We start from the raw sequence: 21,195 nt of genomic DNA, 5'->3' as shown, positions 1-21,195 counted from the left end.
AATGATGATCAAGTACGATACAGTTTATAAAGAGATGTAGAGCTGCATAAATGCTTACAAATGGCTTTGAAGATTTATAAAGTATATTAACTATTGTAAAGGTGATATATGATTGTACAGAAGAGGCTCTGCCAGCGCTCCTGGGAACCAGGCCTCTCTCCCATTCCCCTGTCAGCTGGAACAGGCCCCTCCCACACTTACCTGTCACCATGGGAAACAGGCCCTTCCCGCAATCCTCCTCACCATGGTTACAGGCCGCACTCCCACCGCCGTTCACCACAGACAGGCCACTCCCTGACACCGTAAAACAGGTCCTTCTTGCCCCCTCGTAACCATAGGTAACAGCCCCCTCCCGCTCCACCGTCACCATGTGCAACAGGCCCCTCACCCACTCTAACTCTCAACAAAGAAAACAGGCTCCACCCCCACTTCACGGTCAGCCTGATGAAGAGGATCCGCCCCCAATCTCTGGTCACCATGGGACACAGGCCCCACCCCCACTCTGTAACCATAGTGACAGGCCTCGTCCCAAGTCGAGCACTATTGCAACAGGCCCCGCTCCCGCTCTGACATCATAACACAGACACCGCCCCCCAGCTTCTGGAAATCGTCAATGATTCCGTTCTTCTCATCATTGAATGAATTTAACAATTGTAGTAAAGGGATATTTCAGCACATTCTTCAACTGTTCTCTGAACTGAGTCTGGGTCACGGCGTAAATCGCAGTGTTTGTGCAGCAACTCAGGAGCTGCAGCATGAAGGCTAATTCCAGCAGAAAATCAGGTAACCATACAAATTCATATCCCAAATCCCATATCCGCCTCCATATTGAATACAGCATTAACAGTGCCCATAAGAGGATGAAATTGGCCGAGATAACTAACAGTAAAATCATAGATTTCCTTCGGCTCTCAATCTCGGGGTCTCTATGACTCTCGCCACTGCTATGAGCCCGGAGTCTCCTGCGTCCTCTGTTGCTCACTAAAATGTGTCTGACCGTGAGAGCATTGAGCAGTAGAATCACCACAAATGGAAGCCCCGGCGTTATAATGAAATGGAGGAACTCACCTGTTGTCCAGGCGAGAGAGAAATAAACTTCCTCTGTTACATCACAAAACCAGGGTTCGTTCCCCAGCAAATACCAACCTGTTAACATAAAATACCAGAAAACATTCTTAAAACAGCTCAGCGCAGTCACTGTTCCCAGAACCACAGCCGACGTTTTCTCACTGCAATATTTACTTTTCAGCTTCTGGCAACAAATTGCCACAAATCGATCAAAGGTGAAAGTGACGGTGAACCAGACAGCAGAGTCTGTGACTATGTAAACCAGGACGGCGTGGATATTACAGACGGGGATTAACTCCAGGAACTGAAACTGTTCCTTATAAACAATGGGAATGTGCCTCAATATCAGGTCGAGGATTACGACCAGTAGATCTGCCGCTGACATGGCCACCAGGTAGAGATTGACACATTTGGAGAGACCGCACTTTCCCCGAGACAGGATCCCAATCGTGAGCAAGTTAACTATGAGGAAGGGAAATAAACAGAGAAATTATACATCAGGCTGGAGCAACGTGACCAGGTTGATTGAGGACATACTGAGATTTAGAAATGTTTTCCTGTATCCAGTGAAGCAGTGAAATGATTAGACCTGAAAGAACAAACGGGAAAGTCTGTGATTTGGTGGAAGACAGGAGAAATTAAATAACAAAAGGATGATATTGAAATTGGTAGGTTCAATGTTGATCATACTCCGCCCATCCGTCTTTCCCGTCTGGTTCAAAAAAATGTCTCATCTCTAATCTCTCCCAGTTCTGATGACGGGTCACCAACCTCAAGCAGTGACTCAGTTTCTCTCTCCACAGAGGCTGCCAGACCTGCTGAACATTTCCAGCATGTTCTGTTTTCTTTCAAATTTTCAGCATCTGCCGCACTTTTCTCTTGTCTGATAAGTTAAATGTTGGATTGACGAAGAGATTCCCTCAGGTGTGACAGGCAGCATGGAATTCAATTACTTTAAAGCAATAATTGGAAATGAGTCCACTGAAAAATTAATGAAACCAATAATTTCAATCTTCACTAAGTAAACTGTAAACAAGGGAAATTATGAAGAAATAATTCATCAGTTTTTGAGTAAAAGCAACGGTTTGAAGGATTTTGGGGTGATATTTGTTCATCTGTTACCACATTCGATATGTATATAATTCTGGTACCAGTGACGGAGATTTCGACTGGAGACTCGGAGCCGAATTTACTGGAGGCAGCTGCGGTCCTGATGGTGGGTCAAGAATGTGTGGGATCTCCGTCTAGGCAATTTGGAGCCCACATCCAGCGCAATTCAATGGCGTTTAGGAAGCTAACTGCCTGGCACGACGGTCGACATCCCTTTAAGGATGAGTACCCCACTCTCCCAATGTTTCTGAGCAATCAGAGGGCTGGTAGCTCAGCAGTATTGGCAAAATCACCGGGAGCAGTGGAACTGCAAATACGACACCTGGTCTGTGTGCAAGACGTTCACTGGAGCCCTGGACCTTAGGTAATTGTGGTGAGGACATCAGGGCCAGGCAGTTAGTCGGGATCACTGCCGGTAATACACCTGGCCTGGAAACAGGACCAAGACTGGAGACAAAGAGCCCAGATAAGTGTGACAGGGACACTGGAACCAGTCGAATAGTGGGGCGACTGCCCATACCGCACCAGGCCTGGGACCAGGACTATCTCTGGAGCTCCGGAGCCCCTGTAAGTGTGGCAGGGTCGCCAGGGCCCGTCAGGTACCGGGATCTCTGCTGGAACTACAGCAACCCCGAGCCCAAACCCACTGCTGTGGTGCGTGCAACCCAGATAAGTATTTTGTGGTCACTGGGGCTGGCATGGGAGCGGGGGCTACTGTAATACTGGAACCTGGCCATCACTGGTGTCCCAGACGCCTGATAAGTGTAGGGATTTGTGGGAGCCAGTAAGAGTTTGGGGCTCACTGCCAGTGCTACACCAGACCTGGAAACAGATGCATTTTGGAGTTCCAAACTCTAGGTAAGTGTTGTGGGGTTTCAGGGCCAGTCAGAAACTCTCGTGCACTGCCTATATTACACATGATCTTGGATCAGGACCTTCACTGTAGGTCGGAGCCCAGATAGATGTAATGGGATGGCCAGGATCAGTCAAGGAACGGTGGCCAGTGCCAGTGCAACAGCTGGCCTATGACCAGGACACCCATAGCCAAGATAAGTGTGGCACTGCCATCTGAGACTGTAAAGAAGTAGGAGCCACAGTCAGGACAAAACCAGGTCTGGGACCGTGACCATCCTGGAGATCCAGTCGTCAGGTATTTGTGACATGGTAGTTGCGACTAGTCACAGAGGAGTTACAACTTCTGGCAGTGCACCAGTCCTGGGAGCAGGGCAATCGCTGGAGCGCTGGACCCCAGGTAAGTTAGGTGGGGCAAGTGATGCCAGTTAGGGAGCAGATGCCACTGCGGGAACGAAACCAGGAATGGTATCAGGAGCAACCTTGAATTCCCAGTCTCCAGGTAAGTGTGGTGGGGTTGCTAGTGCCAATCCAATCGTACCTAGAAATTTGGTGAGCGTTCCTGATTAGTTTTAGGGTGTTTAATGTTTAATCATTCATCAAAACTGGCACATCTTAGAAATGTAACAGACTTTGAACAAATGAAAGAGTGGAAGCGGGAAGAAGCACAAGAAGGAAAGACTATGATGCGACCGAGAGGGGAGAGATTAAATGACAGACTGTTACATTTCTAACGTTCAACTGTTCTGATGAAGGGTCACAGACCTGAAACACTAACACTGTTTATCTCTCCATAGATGCTGACAGACCTGCTGAGCATTGCTGGCAGTTTCCATCATCATTTTCGAGTTCTTTGGTAAGGATGTCAAGGACTTCGTGAAAATACAGAAGTGAATTACTGGAATGGTACCAGGGATCTGGCAGTTCAGTTGTGTGGATAGATGGAAAAATCTGGGATTATTCTTTTTAGAACAGTGAAGTTAAGAGGAGAATTCATATAAGAACTTCAATATCATTAATAGCTTTGTTAGGGTAATCAAGGAGAAAGGATTTCCCATGTCAAAACGTTCGGTGGAGTTATAAAGTCACCTATGGTACACAAGGAAGGCATTCAGCCCATCGAGTCCATGCCCGCTCTCCACTGAGCGAACCAGTCACTCCGAATCCCCCCTCATTCCCATATCCCTGAAGGTTTATTTCCTTCAAGTGGCCATAGGCTTTCCTTTTGAAGTCATTGATTATCGTAGATTCTACCACCCTTGTGGGGAAACGAGTACCAGGTCATTATCAGCCGCTGTGAAAACAAAAGTTCTTCCTCATATTCCCCCTGCATCTCTTGCCCAAAATCTTCCATCTGTGTCCCCTAGTCCTTTTACTATCAGTTAATGGGAACAGTTTTTCCCTGTCTAACTTATCTCAGCCTGGCATTTTCTTGTACACCTTGATTAAGTCTCCACTCAACTTCCTTTGTGTTAAGGAAAGCAAAAGAACATTTTCCAACCTAACCTTGTAACTAAAATCTCCCATCTCTGGAACCACTCTGGCACATCTCCTCTGCACCCACTCAAGGACCCTCACATGATTTCTAAAGTGTGGCAACTGGATGCACTAGTCCAGTTGGGGCCTAATTAGTGCTTTATAAATGTCCAATGTAACTTCCCTTGCTATTTACTCTCTGCTTGTATGGATAAAGCCCAGATCCCGTATGCTTTACTAACCACTCTCTCTATATGTCCGGCCACCTTCAAAGGTAGATGCGCTTGAACCCCCAGGTCCTTCTGTTCCTGCACACTCCTTAAAACTGTGCCATTGCTTTCTGCTATTCCTTCTGCCAAAATGTCTCACCTCACACTTGCCAGTGTTACATTCCACCAGCCACGTGTCTGCCCATTCTGCTAGCTGATATATGTCATGACATGTTGCAGACTGATCACATCAGCCATACAGTTTGCGACATCTTGAAGTTGGTATTCTAGGCCACTTTTGCGATTCTATTCTGTAATTGCATGATCCAAGTCATTTGTATATCGCAACAAAGCTGCGGTCCCAACACTTACCTTCAGGGAACACCACTGTCGACCATCCTCCAATCTTAACGACAACCATTTCCTACGACTCGCCGTTTTCTGCCCTTAAGCAATTTTAGTGCAATTTGACAATGGCTCACTTATTCCATGAGCCTCAGCTTTGTTAACCAGCCTTTTATGTGGTACCTTATCAAACGTTTTCTTAAAATCCACATTAGCAACATCCACCGCATTTATTTAATCAACCTTATCTGTTACTTCATCAACATATGCAATTAGATAAGTCAGGTGTGATCCAACTTTACTTCAATATGTACGAAATGGGTTCCTGTGGTAGTTCGTTGAAGAACCAACAAGGGGTCCGGCTATTTTAGATTTAGTAATATACAAGGAGAAAAGGCTAATTAATAACCTTGCTGTAAAGGAGCGTTGGGGAAATAGTGACCATAATATGCAAGAATTTCACATTGCATCTGAATGTGATAATTCTGAAACTGGCGTCTTAAATCTGAACAAGAGAATAGATGAGGATATGAGGGGAAAGTTGGTTGTTGTAGATTGGGAAATGCACCAAAACCTTTGGCAGTAGGCAGGAAATGGCTTATATTTAAGGAATACTGCATGGTCCACAACAGATATAATTCCTCTGAGGCGCAAACACCCAATGGGAAATTTGAACCGACAGTGGCTAACACACGAAGTAAAATATTGCATTAGATCAAAGGAAGTGATTATAAGGATTCCAGAAAAAGTTCGAAGCCTAAGGATTGGGAGAGGGAGAATGGAAAAGTACAGACCTGTTAGTTTGACATTAGTAGTAGGGAAAATGTTAGAATCTATTATAAAGGATGTGATAACCGGATGCTTAAAAATACTGGCAAAATTGACGGAGTCAGCATGAATTTATGAAGACGAAATCGTGTTTAACAAACCTTTTGAAGTGTTTAAAGATTGTCACTTGTAAGAATGATAAAGGAGAACCAGTGGATGTGGTGTATGTGGATTTAAAGAAGGCATTTGATAAGGTCCCGCACAGGAGGTTAATAAATTAAGTTAGAGCACTTGGAATTGGGGGTAAAATCGGTGGCATCTGATCGTTACGTTGATGGAAGCAGTTTCTCCTTATCTACCCTGTCCAGACACCTCATAGTTTTAAATGTTTCTATCGACTCTCCCCTTGACCTTCCCTTCTCCACACCGAAAAGACACGGCTTCTCCAATCCACCCAAATGACTGAAGTGTATTTTTCATGTAACTGTTTTCATAAATCTTTTATGCACCCACCCTAATGCTTTCACAACCTTCCTAAAGTGTGTGCCAAGGACAGGATGCAACATTCCATTTGCGGTCCAAACAGTGCTTCATTAAGCTTCATGATAACTTCGTTGCTTCTTTTACACTGTGTCGACTTTAATAGAACCCAGGATACCGTATCTGTTTCAATTGCGTTTTAACACGTCCTGCCACCTCCAATGCTCCATTATTTCCTGTTGTATCTCTGCGATCCTTCTAGAAAATAGAATGACTTCACACTTCTCTACATTACATTTCATCTGCCACGTGTCCCCCCATTCCATAAGCCTGCCTATGCCCTTTGGAGACTTATCACTATCCTCGTCAAAGTTTGTGTCATTTGCAAATGTTGAAATAGAGCCCTGCAGACCAAAGTACAGGTCAATAATAGAGATCAATCAAAGCAATGCACTATCACCTACCCCTGGGGAGCTCCACTATAAACCTGCCTCCTGAGAAATAACCATTCACCAATAGTCTATGTTTCCTGTCACTAAGCCAATTTCGCATCCATGTTGCTGCGGTCACTTTTATTCCTTAAGCTATAACTTAACAAACAGGTCTGTTAAGTGGCACGTCATCAAATACCTTTTGGAAGTCCATGTACACTACATCAAAGCTCTGTGTTAACACACCAAAAGGTCAATCAAGCTACTTAAATATAATTTGTCTTTAACAAATCCGTTCTGGATTTCCTTAATTAGTTCAGATTTGTCCAAGTGACTGTTAATGTTATCCTTGAAGTACTGGACACGAGTGGGCTGCACCCAGAGGGTTGAGGTTACTGCTAAGTTATGTCGCATGGGGCTCAGATGAGAACATTGCTGGAGCAGCATACAGGAAAATGCAAATTGGCATGCACTCTGAGATAATTTGCTCATTGACAGGCCTGTCAGACAGTCTGTTGTCACTACCACGGAACATGGAGGAGTGTGGCTCCAACATGGCACAGGACATTGCAGACAGCTTGCATTCTTTCCACTGTGAAGTGATCACTAACTCCATGACAGCACTAGCGGACCCAGCCGTGATGCAGTGTCTGGTGACCATTGTCATAGAGTCAGACAGAGAGATACAGCACCAAAACAGGCCCTTCGGTCTAACGAGCCCGTGCTGACCATCAACCACCCATTTATACTAATCCTACATTAATCCCATTGCCCTCTCCCATCCCCACCGTCCCTCAATTCTCATACCACCTGCCTACACTAGGGGCAATTTACAATGGCCAATTTACCTATCAACCCGCATGTCCTTGGCATATGGGAGGAAACTGGAGTATCTGGACGAAACTCACGTGGTCACAGGGAAAGATTGCAAGCTCCACACAGGCAGTACCCGGAACCAAACCCGAGTTGCTGGAGCTGTGAGGCTGCGGTACTAACCACTGCGCCACTGTGCTGCCCCCTCAGCTTACACTACAGCATAGGCGGCAGACACCCAACGTCTCAGTGCTGCAGTGGAATGTCAGACTGAGGTCATGAGATCCATGCGTGCTGCCATGCAGGATAATAATGTTGCCATCATGGCTGTGCATCTCAGTGCTTAAAGGGGTTTGCAGGCTCTCACAGCAATACAGCGATCTCTGATCCAGTAGATTACTAGGATTTCTGAGGTGGTGCCCTGTAGGAGTGGCAGTGTCTCCGTGGAACATGAACCTGCTGTCGTCTCTCAGGATGACAGTATCTGTTTTCCCTTCACTGCCAGTCAACCAGTTTCCTTGCTGTTGCTCATCACCCGGACCAGACTGCTGCTCATGTCGAGGTGGTGCAGACTGATTCCGAGCCCTCAGGGTCAAGAACTACTCCAGGGCGTCCTACAAGGCTATTGGCAGTCTCCCCCAGTTAAAGTCAGCAGCTTTCCACCAGTCAAGCTGCAGCCCCTGTGGAAACACTGTGTAGGAACACTTCGCAAGTTGAGGGAATCCGCAAGACAGGCACGAAGGGAATACAAAAGGGCGAAGATGTTAGTTTTGTTTGTATAATTGGATGTTTTGTTGGATAAAGATGTTAATGAAAAGGTTTTGTTAGTGGTTTTTATTGCAGTATGGTGACCAAAGGGACGCTGTGATGGGGCGTGTCAGATGGGTGTAATGATGGAGAATGGGGGATCCATGGTGGGAATGGGAAGTTGTCCTATGGGAACCAGAATCTTACCAGACACTCTTCAGCCACCTGTACTGGTCGAAGAAATTGTGGAAATATGCTCCCTGCCTCCTCCTCCTCTTCCTACTGAGGTGGCCACCAGATTCATGGTGCCAATGTATGTGTCCTCATGATGGTGATGATATGAAGGGTGCAGCAGAACACCTTAAACTTGGCCACCAGCTCCAATGTGTACTGAAGGGCTCACTCCGGGTTTTTCAGGAATCGAAAGCTGTTGCCTGCTCCGTGATGTTCCTGGTGGCTCCATTGCTCACGTTCTATACGAGGTATATGCGTGTCATTGGTCAGTAGCGGGGTTGTTCCGGCTATTCGTGCGCGAAGAAACATGAGCCATGCATAGAGGGGGTATCCATTGTATCCGAAGAGACAGATTCTGTTCTCTGTGGAGGCCGAAAATGTAGGTAATGGCTGACTGCTTCAGCATGAAGGTATGGTGGCTGCTGTCAGGATAGTGCACATTCACCAACATGATGTACTGGGCATGCTCACACACCAACATTAATGGAGTGAGAGTTCGTTCAGTTTCTGAACCTCTCCCCGTTGACATGGAGGCACGCAGAGCCACCTGCACCATCAGGAATCCCGCTATACTGACAAAGCCACGGGATCTCTCATCCTGCCTCTCTCTGCTGAGGGAGAAAATAATGACATAGATGGTCACCCTCACCTCTCAGAGTCATCAATTGACAACACACAGGCCAAGCAACTACTGGCCAGTTAATTTAACATCACTGGTGAATAAGGTTTTAAAAACAATAATCGGGTAAAAATCAACAGGTACTTGGAGTGGTTTGACTTACTTAAGGATAAACGTCATGGAATTGTAAAAGACTTGACTAATCGAATAGAATGCTTTGACGAAGCAACAGAGAATGTCGAAGAAGGAAATGCGGTGGATGTTGTTTCAATGGCTTTTAAGACGGTGTTTGATAAAGTACAACACAAAAGAATGTTCAGAAAATGAGAGGCTCATGGAATAGGACGGTCAGTGACCAATTGGATAAAACATTATTGAAGAACAGAAAAAGGCGTGTGATAGTAAATGGTTGCTTTTCAGACTGGGGGAATGTGTTGTTCGTGAAGGGTCAGTGCTAGGAACACTTTTTTTGCTACATAGAAATGAATTGGATCTTGGAATACAGAGTAGAATTTCAAAATATGTCTCTGTTACCAAACATGGCGGTGTGGGAAACAGTGAGGATAATACTAACTGCCTGCAACAGGAAATAGATAGGCTAGCAGATTGCACAGTCAAATAGCAATTGGAATTTAACACTGACAAATATGAGGTCATATTAGCGGGTCATATTGAGAATAGTTAGCAAAGCATATGAGATCTTGGGATTCATAAATACAGACATAGAGTATAAAATAAAATAAGATATGCTGAACCTTGATAAATCTCTGGTTCGGCCCCAACTCGATGACTATGTCCAGTTCTGGCCACCACACTTTAGGAAGGTCATAGTGAGTTTGAATAGGAGATTTATCATAACGGCTCCCAGGATGGAGAATTGTGGTTACAAAGTTAGTTTGGCGAGGCTGGGTTTATTCTCCCTGGAGCAAAAGAATTTGAATGGAGATTTGATCGCGGTGTATAAGATTCTGACAGGCTTGGTTAAGGAAGACAAGGAAACATGTTTCCATTAATTGATCTATGAAGGACTTGGTGACACAGACAGAGGGTTTTGGGCAAGAGATGCAAGGGAAATATGAGGAAGAGCAAATTTGTACAGCGCATCGAATGATCTGGATCTGGCTGCCCACGAGGGTGGTGGAAGCAGAGGCAATCAATTATTTCAAAACCAAAAGTGATAGGTACATCAAGGAAATGAACTGGCAGGTTTACGGGGATCAAGCGGGGGCGCGAGACTGACTGTACTGTTCGTCAGAGAACCGGCACTGAGTTGAGCTGAATCATTTCTTTCTGTGTCTTTATGACCCTATCACTATTTATGACTCTATGATGGATGCGCCACCCGCTCCTGGCTGGAAAGATCTGGATGCATAGAAATTCAAAGAAAGCAGGACATCAACGGCCAATTGCAGCTGCGTCCTTACCCTGGTGTGAGGATCAAGGTCGTGTTACAGGAGGTGAAGCAGTCTGTGACCAACTCCTTATTGAATCAAAGTCGCCTCACACACTGCTTTTGCGTTCGGTGCAGGTAGGAAAAGTGCACTTGTAAAACCCGGAGTGGGGAGGGCAGAGCCCCCTCTTCCTCCCTCTTTGCAGAGCTGCGCTGTCTGCAGACTCTGCTCCGTTTGTTGTTCATGTTACAGACACAGAGACACAGTAACTACAGTCCCCATACCTCATCCAGAGTTGGATCACCAAATCCACTGTCCACCCGAATGTCTGCAGCAGCTCACAACACAACCTCCAGAAAACCATCCACAGCACCTCCACTCATTTTACAATAGCGATAGTAAGTCAAACGTTGTATGCCTGATTCTTTAAAATAACACTAGAGGGGGTTCCTCGTGCTGCTGAATGAATGCTCAGCTGAGAGTGAATAACACAGGCGGTCAGTGGACATGAACAGACCAAGTTTCAAAGACGTACATAAATGCAGTCGGAATGGCTGATTGACACTATATTCAGACCCCTCCTCACGTTACAGGCACACATGGTATGCCCATGCTAGTGCATCAGGCAGTCTGGCTGTCCTGCACTATGTGCTGGCTGTGACTGGCAGTGCAGCTCACTCGATTTCATGGATTCAAACTTCCACAACACCAGCGTAGCTGGACAGCTGAAGTGCAAATACAGGGATAGATACAGACGGCAATAAATTCTCTTTAAAAAGGTAGTTAGAAAAAATACATTAAGGTAAACAAGTTGCAGGAATATTGGAAACGGACAGGGGATTGGGATAATCACTGGGTCAGGCCATGAAGGGATTTGATCACACGAGTGTGAATTTTAAAATTCAGTTGTTACTGGCCCAGGAGGCAACGGAGGTCACCAAGCACAGGAATGTTGGGTGAACAGATTTTTTCTTTTTGCCAATTAGATTAGGCTGGAAGGGATTTGCATGACCACAAGGTTACAGAGAATAGAATGTGGGAGACCAGCTAGGAGTTTGTTGGAATAGTCAAGTCGCGAGGTAACAAAGGCATGGATGAGGGTTTCATCAGATCAACTGTGTCTCTCTGTGTCTCTCTGTTTCTTTCTTTATGTCCCTCACTCTCTCTGTCCCAAAGAATGTTTATTTTACCATACTTATCTTTTTCACTCTGCCTATGGCTCTCACATGGTCTATCTATCTGCCCTTCTCCATCTGTCTCTGTCTTCTTATCTCTGCATCCCTGCCTCTATCAGTACATTTGTCTCTGTTTGTCCCCATTACTCTGTCTGTCTTTCTTTCTTTCTCCACACTCTGTTGCACACGTTCACTCTATCACAGTACCTTTTCTCGCTCTTCCCCCGTCTCTAATAACTTACATAGAATATAAATAGGGACAGACTGTAAGAGTTTCTGTCGGAATACTACTAGTTAACAACAGTACAAAACACCCATTAGCCATAGACCTGTTATCAATACACCCATTACTCACAAGCACGTTACAAGGAGTCAACAGACGTAATTGTCCAGTGAGCAGTCACTTCCCTGCCGATCGTTCTGTTCAGTTGCTGACATAACTACCCGACTCAAGCACCGAATCACTATTTGCGATGATTTGCATAACGTTCTTTCCAATGTAGCGGGATGTTTCATTCACAAGATCTCACTACCCTGTCAAAATCCACCTTAAGATTCAATTGTCCGTTCAGGGGTCTAATTTGTTGTTCAGACTATGATAGGAAAGGCTGCCTTGACGGTTGGCAATCAGCAATTTCATCACTCCTCGTGGATGTTACAGATGCCTTCAAGCCAGATATCAGCACACAATAGCAGCTTCGCCTCCTGGCCATAGGCACACACACACATTTTAAAAACACGAGACAATTAAGAAATCCAAGTCCCTTAAATACCTTATGTCATACAGACTGTTGCTTGGAGAATTTCTAGCTTCTTTGCATTTTAAAAGAAGACAAACTCTGACATCATTAATTCGTTTTAGTTTGTGTCACTCACTGGTAACCTTTCAAAACACATTGGACTTCTCAGAGCAGCTGCATTAGCATTTTAAAACATTTTAAGTCATACCAAGACACAGTGATTGTAGGTTTTGTGCAGGTATAACTTCTCCAAAGTTCAAACTCGGCATTAAAAGGAAACAATTTTTAAGTATGTCTCCAAAATTCTTTTGACATGATTTGTACGGCTGCTCTGCTTTTTGTTAAACCATAGCTTACAAGGGAAATTATAGATAGCATCAGATCCAAGTAGGAGGCATACAAATTCGCCATAATAGTAATTATAAAAAAACGACCTGAGGACTGGGAGCAGTTTTGAATTCAGCAAAGGAGGGCCAAGGGAACCTAAATTGTAGTTCCAGTGTGCAGGATGTTGAGAGTAGTGAGGTCAGGGATAAGGTTATAAGGACACAAGAGGGCACTGGCAAGCAAGAGCTTGGTTTAAAATGTGTCTACTTCAACGCCAGGAGCATCCGGAATAAGGTGGGTGAGCTTGCAGCATGGGTTGGTACCTGGGATCTCGATGTTGTGGCCATTTCAAAGACATGGGTAGAGCAGGGACAGGAATGGATGTTGCGGGTTCCGGGATTTAGATGTTTCACGAAGAACAGAGAAGATGGTAAAAGAGAGGGCGGGGGGGGGGGGTGTGGCATTGTTAATCAAGGAAAGTATTACAGGGCAGAAAGGACGTTTGAGGACTCGTCTACTGAGGTAGTCTGGGCCGAAGTTAGAAACAGGAGAGGAGAGGTCACCCTGTTGCGAGTTTTCTATAGACCTTCAAATATTTCCAGAGATGTAGAGGAAAGGATAGCAAAGGTGATTCTTGACAGGAGCGAGAGTAGCAGGGTAGTGGTTATGGGGGACTTTAACTTTCCAAATATTGACTGGAAATACTATAGTTCGAGTACTTTAGTCTGTTTTTGTCCAGTGTGTGCAGGAGGGTTTTCTGACACAGAATGTAGACAGGCCAACCAGGGGCGATGCCACATTGGATTTGGGACAGGGTAATGAACCCGGCCAGGTGTTAGATTTAGAAGTTGGTGAGCACTTTGGTGATAGTGATCACAATTCGGTCAGGTTTACCTTAGCGATGGGCAGGGACAGGCATATACAGCAGGGCAAGAATTATAGCTGGGGGAAAGGAAATTATGATGCGATTAGGCAAGATTTAGGATGCGTAGGATGGGGAAGGAAACTGCAGGGGATGGGCACAATCGAAATGTGGAGCTTATTCAGGGAGCAGCAACTGCGTGTCCTTGAGAAGGATGTACCTGTCAGGCAGGGAGGAAGTTGTCGAGCGAGGGAGCCGTGGTTTACTAAAGAAGTTGAAGAGCTTGTCAAGAGGAAGAAGAAGGCTTATGTTAGGATGAGACGTGAAGGCTCAGTTAGGGCGCTTGAGAGTTACAAGCTAGCCAGGAATGATCTAAAGGGAGAGATAAGAAGAGCAAGGAGAGGACACGAGAAGTCATTGGCGGATAGGATCAAAGAAAACCTTAAGGCTTTCTCTAGGTATATCAGGAATAAAAGAATGACTAGAGATAGGTTAGGGCCAATCAAGGATAGTAGTGGGAAGTTGTGTGTGGAATCGGAGAAGATAGGGGAAGTGTTACATGAATATTTTTCTCGTCAGTATTTACAGTGGAGAAAGAAAATGTTGTCGAGGAGAATACTGGGATACAGCCTACTAGGCGAGATGGGATTGAGGTTCACCAGGAGGAGGTGTTAGCAATTTTGGAAAGAGTGAAAATAGATAAGTCCCCTGGGCCAGATGCGATTTATCCGAGGATTCTCTGGGAAGCCAGGGAGGAGATTGCAGAGCCTTTGTCCTTGATGTTTATGTCGTCATTGTCGACAGGAATAGTGCCGGAAGACTGGAGGATAGCAAATGTTGTCCCCTTGTTCCAGAAGGGGAGTAGAGACAGCCCTGGTAATTATAGACCTGTGAGCCTTACTTCGGTTGTGGGTAAAATGTTGGAAAAGGTTATAAGAGATAGGATTTATAATCATCTTGAAAAGAATAAGTTCATTAGAGATAGTCAGCACGGTTTTGTGAAGGGTAGGATGTGCCTCACAAACCTTATTGAGTTTTTTGACAAGGTGGCCAAACAGGTGGATGAGGGTAAAGCCGCGGATGTTGTCTATATGGATTTCAGTAAGGGGTTTGATAAAGTTCCCCACGGTAGGCTATTGCAGAAAATACAGAAGTATGGGATTGAAGGTGAATTAGTGCTTTGGATCAGACATTGGCGAGCTGAAAGAAGACAGAGGGTGGTGTTTGATGGTAAATGTTCATCCTGGAGTACAGTTTCTAGTGGCGTACCGCAAGGATCTGTTTTGGGGCCACTGCTGTTTGTCATTTTTATAAATGACCTGGATGAGGGTGTAGAAGGGTGGATTAGTACATTTGCGGATGAGACGAAGGTCGGTGGAGTTGTGGATAGTGCCGAAGGATGTTGTAGGTTACAGAGGGACATAGATAGGCTGCAGAGCTGGGATGAGAAATGGCAAATGGAGTTTAATGCGGAAAAGTGTGAGGTGATTCACTTCGGAAGGAGTAACAGCAATGCAGAGTACTGGGCTAATGGGAAGATTCTTGGTAGTGTAGATGAGCAGAGAGATCTTGGTATCCAGGTACATAAATCCCTGAAAGTTGCTACCCAGGTTAATAGGGCTGTTAAGAAGGCATATGGTGTGTTAGCCTTTATTAGTAGGGGGATCGAGTTTCAGAGCCACGGGGTCATGATGCAGCTGTACAAAACTCTGGTGAGGCCGCACCTGGAGTATTGCGTGCAGTTCTGGTCACCGCATTATAGGAAGGATGTCGAAGCTTTGGAAAGGGTGCAGAGGAGATTTACTAGGATGTTGCCTGGTATGGAAGGAAGGTCTTACGAGGAAAGGCTGAGGGACTTGGGGTTGTTTTCGTTAGAGAGAAGGAGGAGGAGAGGTGACTTAATAGAGACATACAAGATAATCAGAGGGTTAGATAGGGTGGATAGTGAGAGTCTTTTTCCTCGGATGAGGATGGCAAACACGAGGGGACATAGCTTTAAGTTGAGGGGTGAAAGATATAGGACAGATGTCAGAGGTAGTTTCTTTACGCAGAGAGTAGTAGGGGCGTGGAACGCCCTGCCTGCAACAGTAGTAGACTCGCCAACTTTAAGGGCATTTAAGTGGTCATTGGATAGACATATGGATGTAAATGGAATAGTGTAGGTCAGATGATCGGCGCAACATCGAGGGCCGAAGGGCCTGTACTGCGCTGTAATATTCTAATTCTAATTCTAAAAACGTATGTCAGCCAAGAGCGATGTCTCAATTCATTCCATCTTCGCTGCCTCCAGAGAATACTTGGTATCAGGTGGCAGGACCGTATCTCCAACACAGAAGTCCTCGGGGTGGGGGGGGGACAACATCCCCAGCTTGTGCACACTACTGATTCAGTGGCGCTTGAGATGGCTTGGCCATGTGAGCCGAATGGAAGATGGCAGGATCCCCAAAGACACATTGTGCAGCGAGCTCGCCACTGGTATCAGACCCACCGGCCTTCCATGTCTCCGCTTTAAAGACGTCTGCAAACGCGACATGAAATCCTGTGACATTGATCACAAGTCGTGGGGGTCAGTTGCCAGCGTTCGCCAGAGCTGGCGGGCAGCCATAATGACGGGGCTAAAATGTGGCGTATCGAAGAGAATTAGTAGTTGGCAGGAAAAAAGACAGAGGCGCAAGGGGAGAGACAACTGTGCAACAGTCCCAACAAACAAATTTCTCTGCAGCACCTGTGGAAGAGCCTGTCACTCCAGAATTGGTCTTTGTAGCCAAGCCAGGCGCTGCTTCACAAACCACTGACCAGCTCCAGGCGCGTATCTATTGTCTATCGAGATAAGGAGGCCAAAGAAGAACCTCAATCTCACGCTCGCTGTTGGGAGGCCTGTAGTACAGCCCCAACATTGTTACCGCACCCTTCCTATTTCTGAATTCTGCCCATATTGCCTCACTGCTCGAGTTCGCCATAGTGCCCTCCTTCAGCACAGCTGTGATATCCTCTTTGACCAGTAATGCAACTCCTCCACCCCTTTTACCTCCCTCTCTATCCCGCCTGAAGCATCGAGATCCTGGGCTATTTAGTTGCCAATCATGCCCTTCCCTCAACCAAGTCTTAGTAATAGCAATAACATCATACTCCCAGGTATTAATCCAAGCCCTAAGTTCATCTGCCTTACCTTCTACACTCCTTGCATTAAAGAAATGCACCTCAGACCACCAGTCCCTTTGCCTACATCATCTGCTCCCTGCCTACTCTTCCCCTTAGTCACGCTGACTTCATGATCTAGTTCCTTACAGGCTTTATTTACTACCTCCTTTCTGTCCACTGACCTCCTCATTTGGTTCCCATCCCCCTGCCACATTAATTTAAACCCTCCCCAACAGCATTAGCAAAAGCACCCCCATGGTCATTGGTTCCAGTCCGGCCAAGGTGTAGACCATTCAATTTGTCATAGTCCCACCTCCCCCAGAACCGGTCCCAATGTCCCAAAAATCTGAACCCCTCCCTCCTGCACCATTTCTCAAGCTATGCATTCATCCTGACTATTCTTTCATTCCTACTCTGACTATCACGTGGCACTGGTAGCAATCCTGAGATTACTACCTCTGAGGTCCTACCTTTTAAACCTGGCTCCTAAATCCCTAAATTCTGCTTGTTGGACCTCATGCCGGTTTTTACCTATATCATTGGTGCCTATGTGCACAACGACAACTGGCTGTTCACCCTCCCCCTTCAGAATGTTCTGCAGCCGATCTGAGACATCCCTGACCCGTGCACCTGGGAGGCAACATACCATTCGGGAGTCTCGTTTTCGACCACAGAACCGCCTATCTACTCCCCTTACAATTGAATCCCCTATGACTATAACCCTTCCACTCTTTTTCCCGCCCTTCCGAACAGCAGAGCCAGCCACTGTGCCATGAACTGGCTACTGCTGCCTTCCCCTGGTGAGCCATCTCCCTCAACATTATCCAAAACGGTATACCTGTTTTGGAGGGAGATGACCGCAGGGGACACCTGCACTGACTTCCTGCTCTTTCTCTGCCTTTTGGTCACCCATTCCCTTTCTCCCTCAGCATTCCTAATCTGCGGTGTTACCAATTCACTAAACGTGCTCTCCACGACCTCCTCAGCATCGCGGATGCTCCAACGTGGGTCCATCTGCTGCTCCAGAGCCGTCATGCAGTCTAACAAGAGCTGCAGCTGGACTCACTTCATGCACGTGAAGGAGTCAGGGACATCAGCCGTGTTCAGTGCTGTATCTCTCTAAAAAATATATATATATATATATATATATGGCTCTTGGGTCGAAAGAGATCAAAGGATTTGGGGAAAATTGGGAACAGGTTACTGAGTTGGATGATCAACCATGATCATAATGAATTGTGGAGCAGGCTTGAAGGGCTGAATGGCCAATTCCTGCTCCTATTTTCTATGTTTCTAATACTTAAATAACAAGGCCGTAATGCATTGAATCATAGTTTACGCATGTAATAGCTGCAGAGATAGACTTACCAGCACAATCAAAGATGAGACAGTAAATTAAAGGAACAGAAATACAGTTAGCAATAGTTTATGGAGCTAATAACTGGACAGAGAAATTTACCAGGAATAACAACATTAGCAATGAGGGCAGAGTGAAAGACAAAATCACCAATACAGGTAAACATGATTTCTAAAATTAATACCTGGACAGAGAACCTTACCAGGGACACCAACAATAGCCAGAATTGGATAGTAAATGCTTTGAATCATCTTCAATGCGTATTCGATCCGCCATTCTAATCGCATCCAATCATCATCTGCGGTAAGATGGTTAAACCAATAGGAGAAACCCTTGTTCATTGTTGTAACATTCCATTCCATCGTTTTCAGATTCTGACTCATTGTTGTAACAGATTCTGATCTGTCCTCTACCTCTCTCTGGAGCCGCAGATCCCTGTTAGTACTGGGCGTGATGCTCTTTCTGACATTATAGGATAACACATTGAAAGGAGTCTCTTATTAATAGAAAAAGGGAACTCTCCAGTGACACAATCAGGGCCCATGGAGATTGACATTAATTACAGTCACTGAACAAACAGGTTCAGTTAACCACTTTCAATCCAACACTTTTTGAACCAGAATAACTTAGAACATTCACCTGATCCAAATAGGATGCATGAGGGTTTCTGGTGAAAAGAGTGATGGGAATAGCAGAGGCAATGACCATAATCCTCCAATCTTCTTTGGATATTGAAGTGGTGACTGCGGATAGTTGGGGATGATGTACAGTCAAATATAGCAGAGAAACTGAGTCATTCTGGAAGGCAGAGAAAATACAGCCCTGTTAAGGCACAAGTACAAAAAGCAAGGCTGGATGACATTTATTCCAATGCAAGGAGTCTTACGAATAAGGCAGATGTATTAAGGGCTTTGATTAGCAAATGGGATTTTGATATTATTGCTTTCACGGAGACATGGTTGAGGGAGGGGAAGGACTGGCAACTCAATATTCCAGGGTATAGAATTTTCAGGCGTGACAGTGAAGGGGATAAACGAAGAGGTGGTATTGCACTGTTGATCAATGAGTCAAATACTGCAGTAAGGAGGGATGATATCCTAGAAGGTTCGTCGGAAGAGGCAATATGGGAAGAATTAAAAACAAAAAGGGGGCAATCACTTGGCTGGGAGTGTAATACAGGTCAGGGAGAGATAGAGGAGCAGATATGTAGGCAAATCTCAGAGATGTGTAAAAATAATACAGCAATAGTAGTAGGGGATTTCAACTTCCCTAATATCAACTGCGATAGGCTTCGTGCAAAAGGCTTAAAGGGGACAGAGTTCTTCAACTGCATACAGGAGATCTTTTTGAGCCAGTACGTAGAAAGTTCTACAAGAGAAGGGGCAGTACTAAACCTAATCCTCGGTAATGAAACCGGACAAGTGGTAGAAGTGTCAGTGGCGGAACATTTCGGGAATAATGATCATAACTCTGTAAGATTTAAGGTAGTTATGCAAAAGGACAACGACGGGCCATAAATAAATGTACTGAATTGAGAGAAAGCTGATTTAAATCTGATAAAACAAGATCTGGCCAAAGCGGACTGGGAGCAGCTACTTGTCGGTAAGTCTACATCAGATCAGTAGGAATTATTCAAAGAGGAAATAGTGAGGATTCAGAGCCAATATGCACCCGTCAAGGTGAAGGGTAGGACCATCAAGTGCAGGGAACCCTGGATGTCAAGGGATATAGACTATTGGATCAGGAAAAAAAGGAAGCTTATGGTAGATTCGGTGCGCTGAAAACAGCGGAGGCATTAGAGGAGTATAGAAAGTGTAGTGGAGGGGGTACTTAAAAATATAATTAGGAGAGCGAAGAAGGGACATGAAAAAAACATTGGCGGGCAAGATAAAGGAAATTCCTAAGGCGTTTTGTAAGTATATTAAGGGCAAGAGGATAACCATGGAAAGAGTAGGGCCCATTCGGGATCAAAGTGGCAATCTGTGTGAGGTGCCTGAGGACATAGGTGAGGTTTTAAAGGATTATTTTTCATCGCTGTTCACTATGGAGAAGGAAGGTGTAGGTGTAGAGATCAGGGAAGTTGATTGCGATATACTTGAACATATTAGCATTGAAAGGAAGTATTGGATGTTGTAGCGTGCTTAAAAGTGGATAAATCCCCAGGTCCAGGTGAGATGTATCCCAGGCTGTTATGTGAGTCAAGGGAGGAGATAGCGTGGGCTCTGACACAAATTTTCAGATCCTCTTTGTTAACAGGAGACGTACCAGAGCACTAGAGGACAGCGAATGTGGTACCATTATTCAAGAAGGGTAGTAGGGATAAACAAGGTTTTCAACAATGTTACTGGCCGGTGAGCCTAACATCAGTGGTTGGAAAATTATTGGGAAAAAAGTTCTGAGGGACAGGATTAATCTCCACTTGGAGAGGCAGGGATTATTCAGTGATAGTCAGCATGGTTTTGTCAGGGGAAGATCGTGCCTAACTAACTTGATTGAATTTTTCGAGGCGCTGTCCAGATGTGTAGATGAGGGTAAAACAGTTGATGTAGTCTACATGGATTTAAGTAAGACTTTTAATAAAGTCCCACATGGGAGATTGGTTAAGAAGGTAAGAGCCCATGGAATCCAGGTCAATTTGGCAAAATGGATACATATTTGACTTAGTGGCAGGAAGCAGAGGGTGATGGTCGAGCGTTGTTTTTGTGAGTGGAAGACTGTGACTACAGGGTTCGGTACTGTGACCCTTCCTGTTTGCAGTGCACATCATTTGGACGTGAATATAGGAGGTATGATGAGTAAATTCGCAGATGACATGAAAATTGGTGGTGACATAAATAGTGAGGAGGAAAGCGTTAGACTACAGGATGATATAGATGGGCTGGTAAGATGGGTGGAGCAGTAGCAAATATAATTTAATCGTGAGAATCCTGAGGTGATGCATTTTTGGACGACTAACAAGGCAATAGAATATACAATGGATGGCAGGACCCTTGGAAGTACAGCAGGTCAGAGGGACCTTGGTGTACTTGTCCAAAGATCACTGAAGACAG

General features: G+C 45.3%; 1 protein-coding gene across 1 annotated transcript; it reads right to left on the bottom strand.

Moving 5' to 3' along the window:
* Positions 1-631: 631 nt before the first annotated feature.
* Positions 632-18,528, bottom strand: LOC137381224 (probable G-protein coupled receptor 139). The gene is made up of 2 exons (XM_068053598.1): positions 18,348-18,528; positions 632-1,530 (listed from the first exon to the last, which is right to left on the bottom strand). The coding sequence occupies exons 1-2, from the start codon at positions 18,526-18,528 to the stop codon at positions 632-634; spliced, it is 1,080 nt and encodes a 359-aa protein (XP_067909699.1).
* Between the last annotated feature and the right edge of the window lie 2,667 nt (positions 18,529-21,195).

The sequence above is a fragment of the Heterodontus francisci genome, chromosome 21 (assembly GCF_036365525.1).
Source record: "Heterodontus francisci isolate sHetFra1 chromosome 21, sHetFra1.hap1, whole genome shotgun sequence".
Lineage (NCBI taxonomy): Eukaryota > Metazoa > Chordata > Chondrichthyes > Heterodontiformes > Heterodontidae > Heterodontus > Heterodontus francisci.
The sequence above is the reverse complement of the archived record's forward strand: the minus strand, read 5'-3'. Positions and strand labels throughout refer to the sequence as shown.

Coding starts and splice junctions, on each gene's coding strand:
- LOC137381224 (XM_068053598.1), bottom strand. CDS start 18,528: ATGAGTCAGAATCTGAAAACGATGGAATGGAATGTTACAACAATGAAC. Junction 1,531..18,347: donor GGCTATTGTTGGTGTCCCTG/GTAAGGTTCTCT, acceptor CCTTCCTCATAG/TTAACTTGCTCACGATTGGG.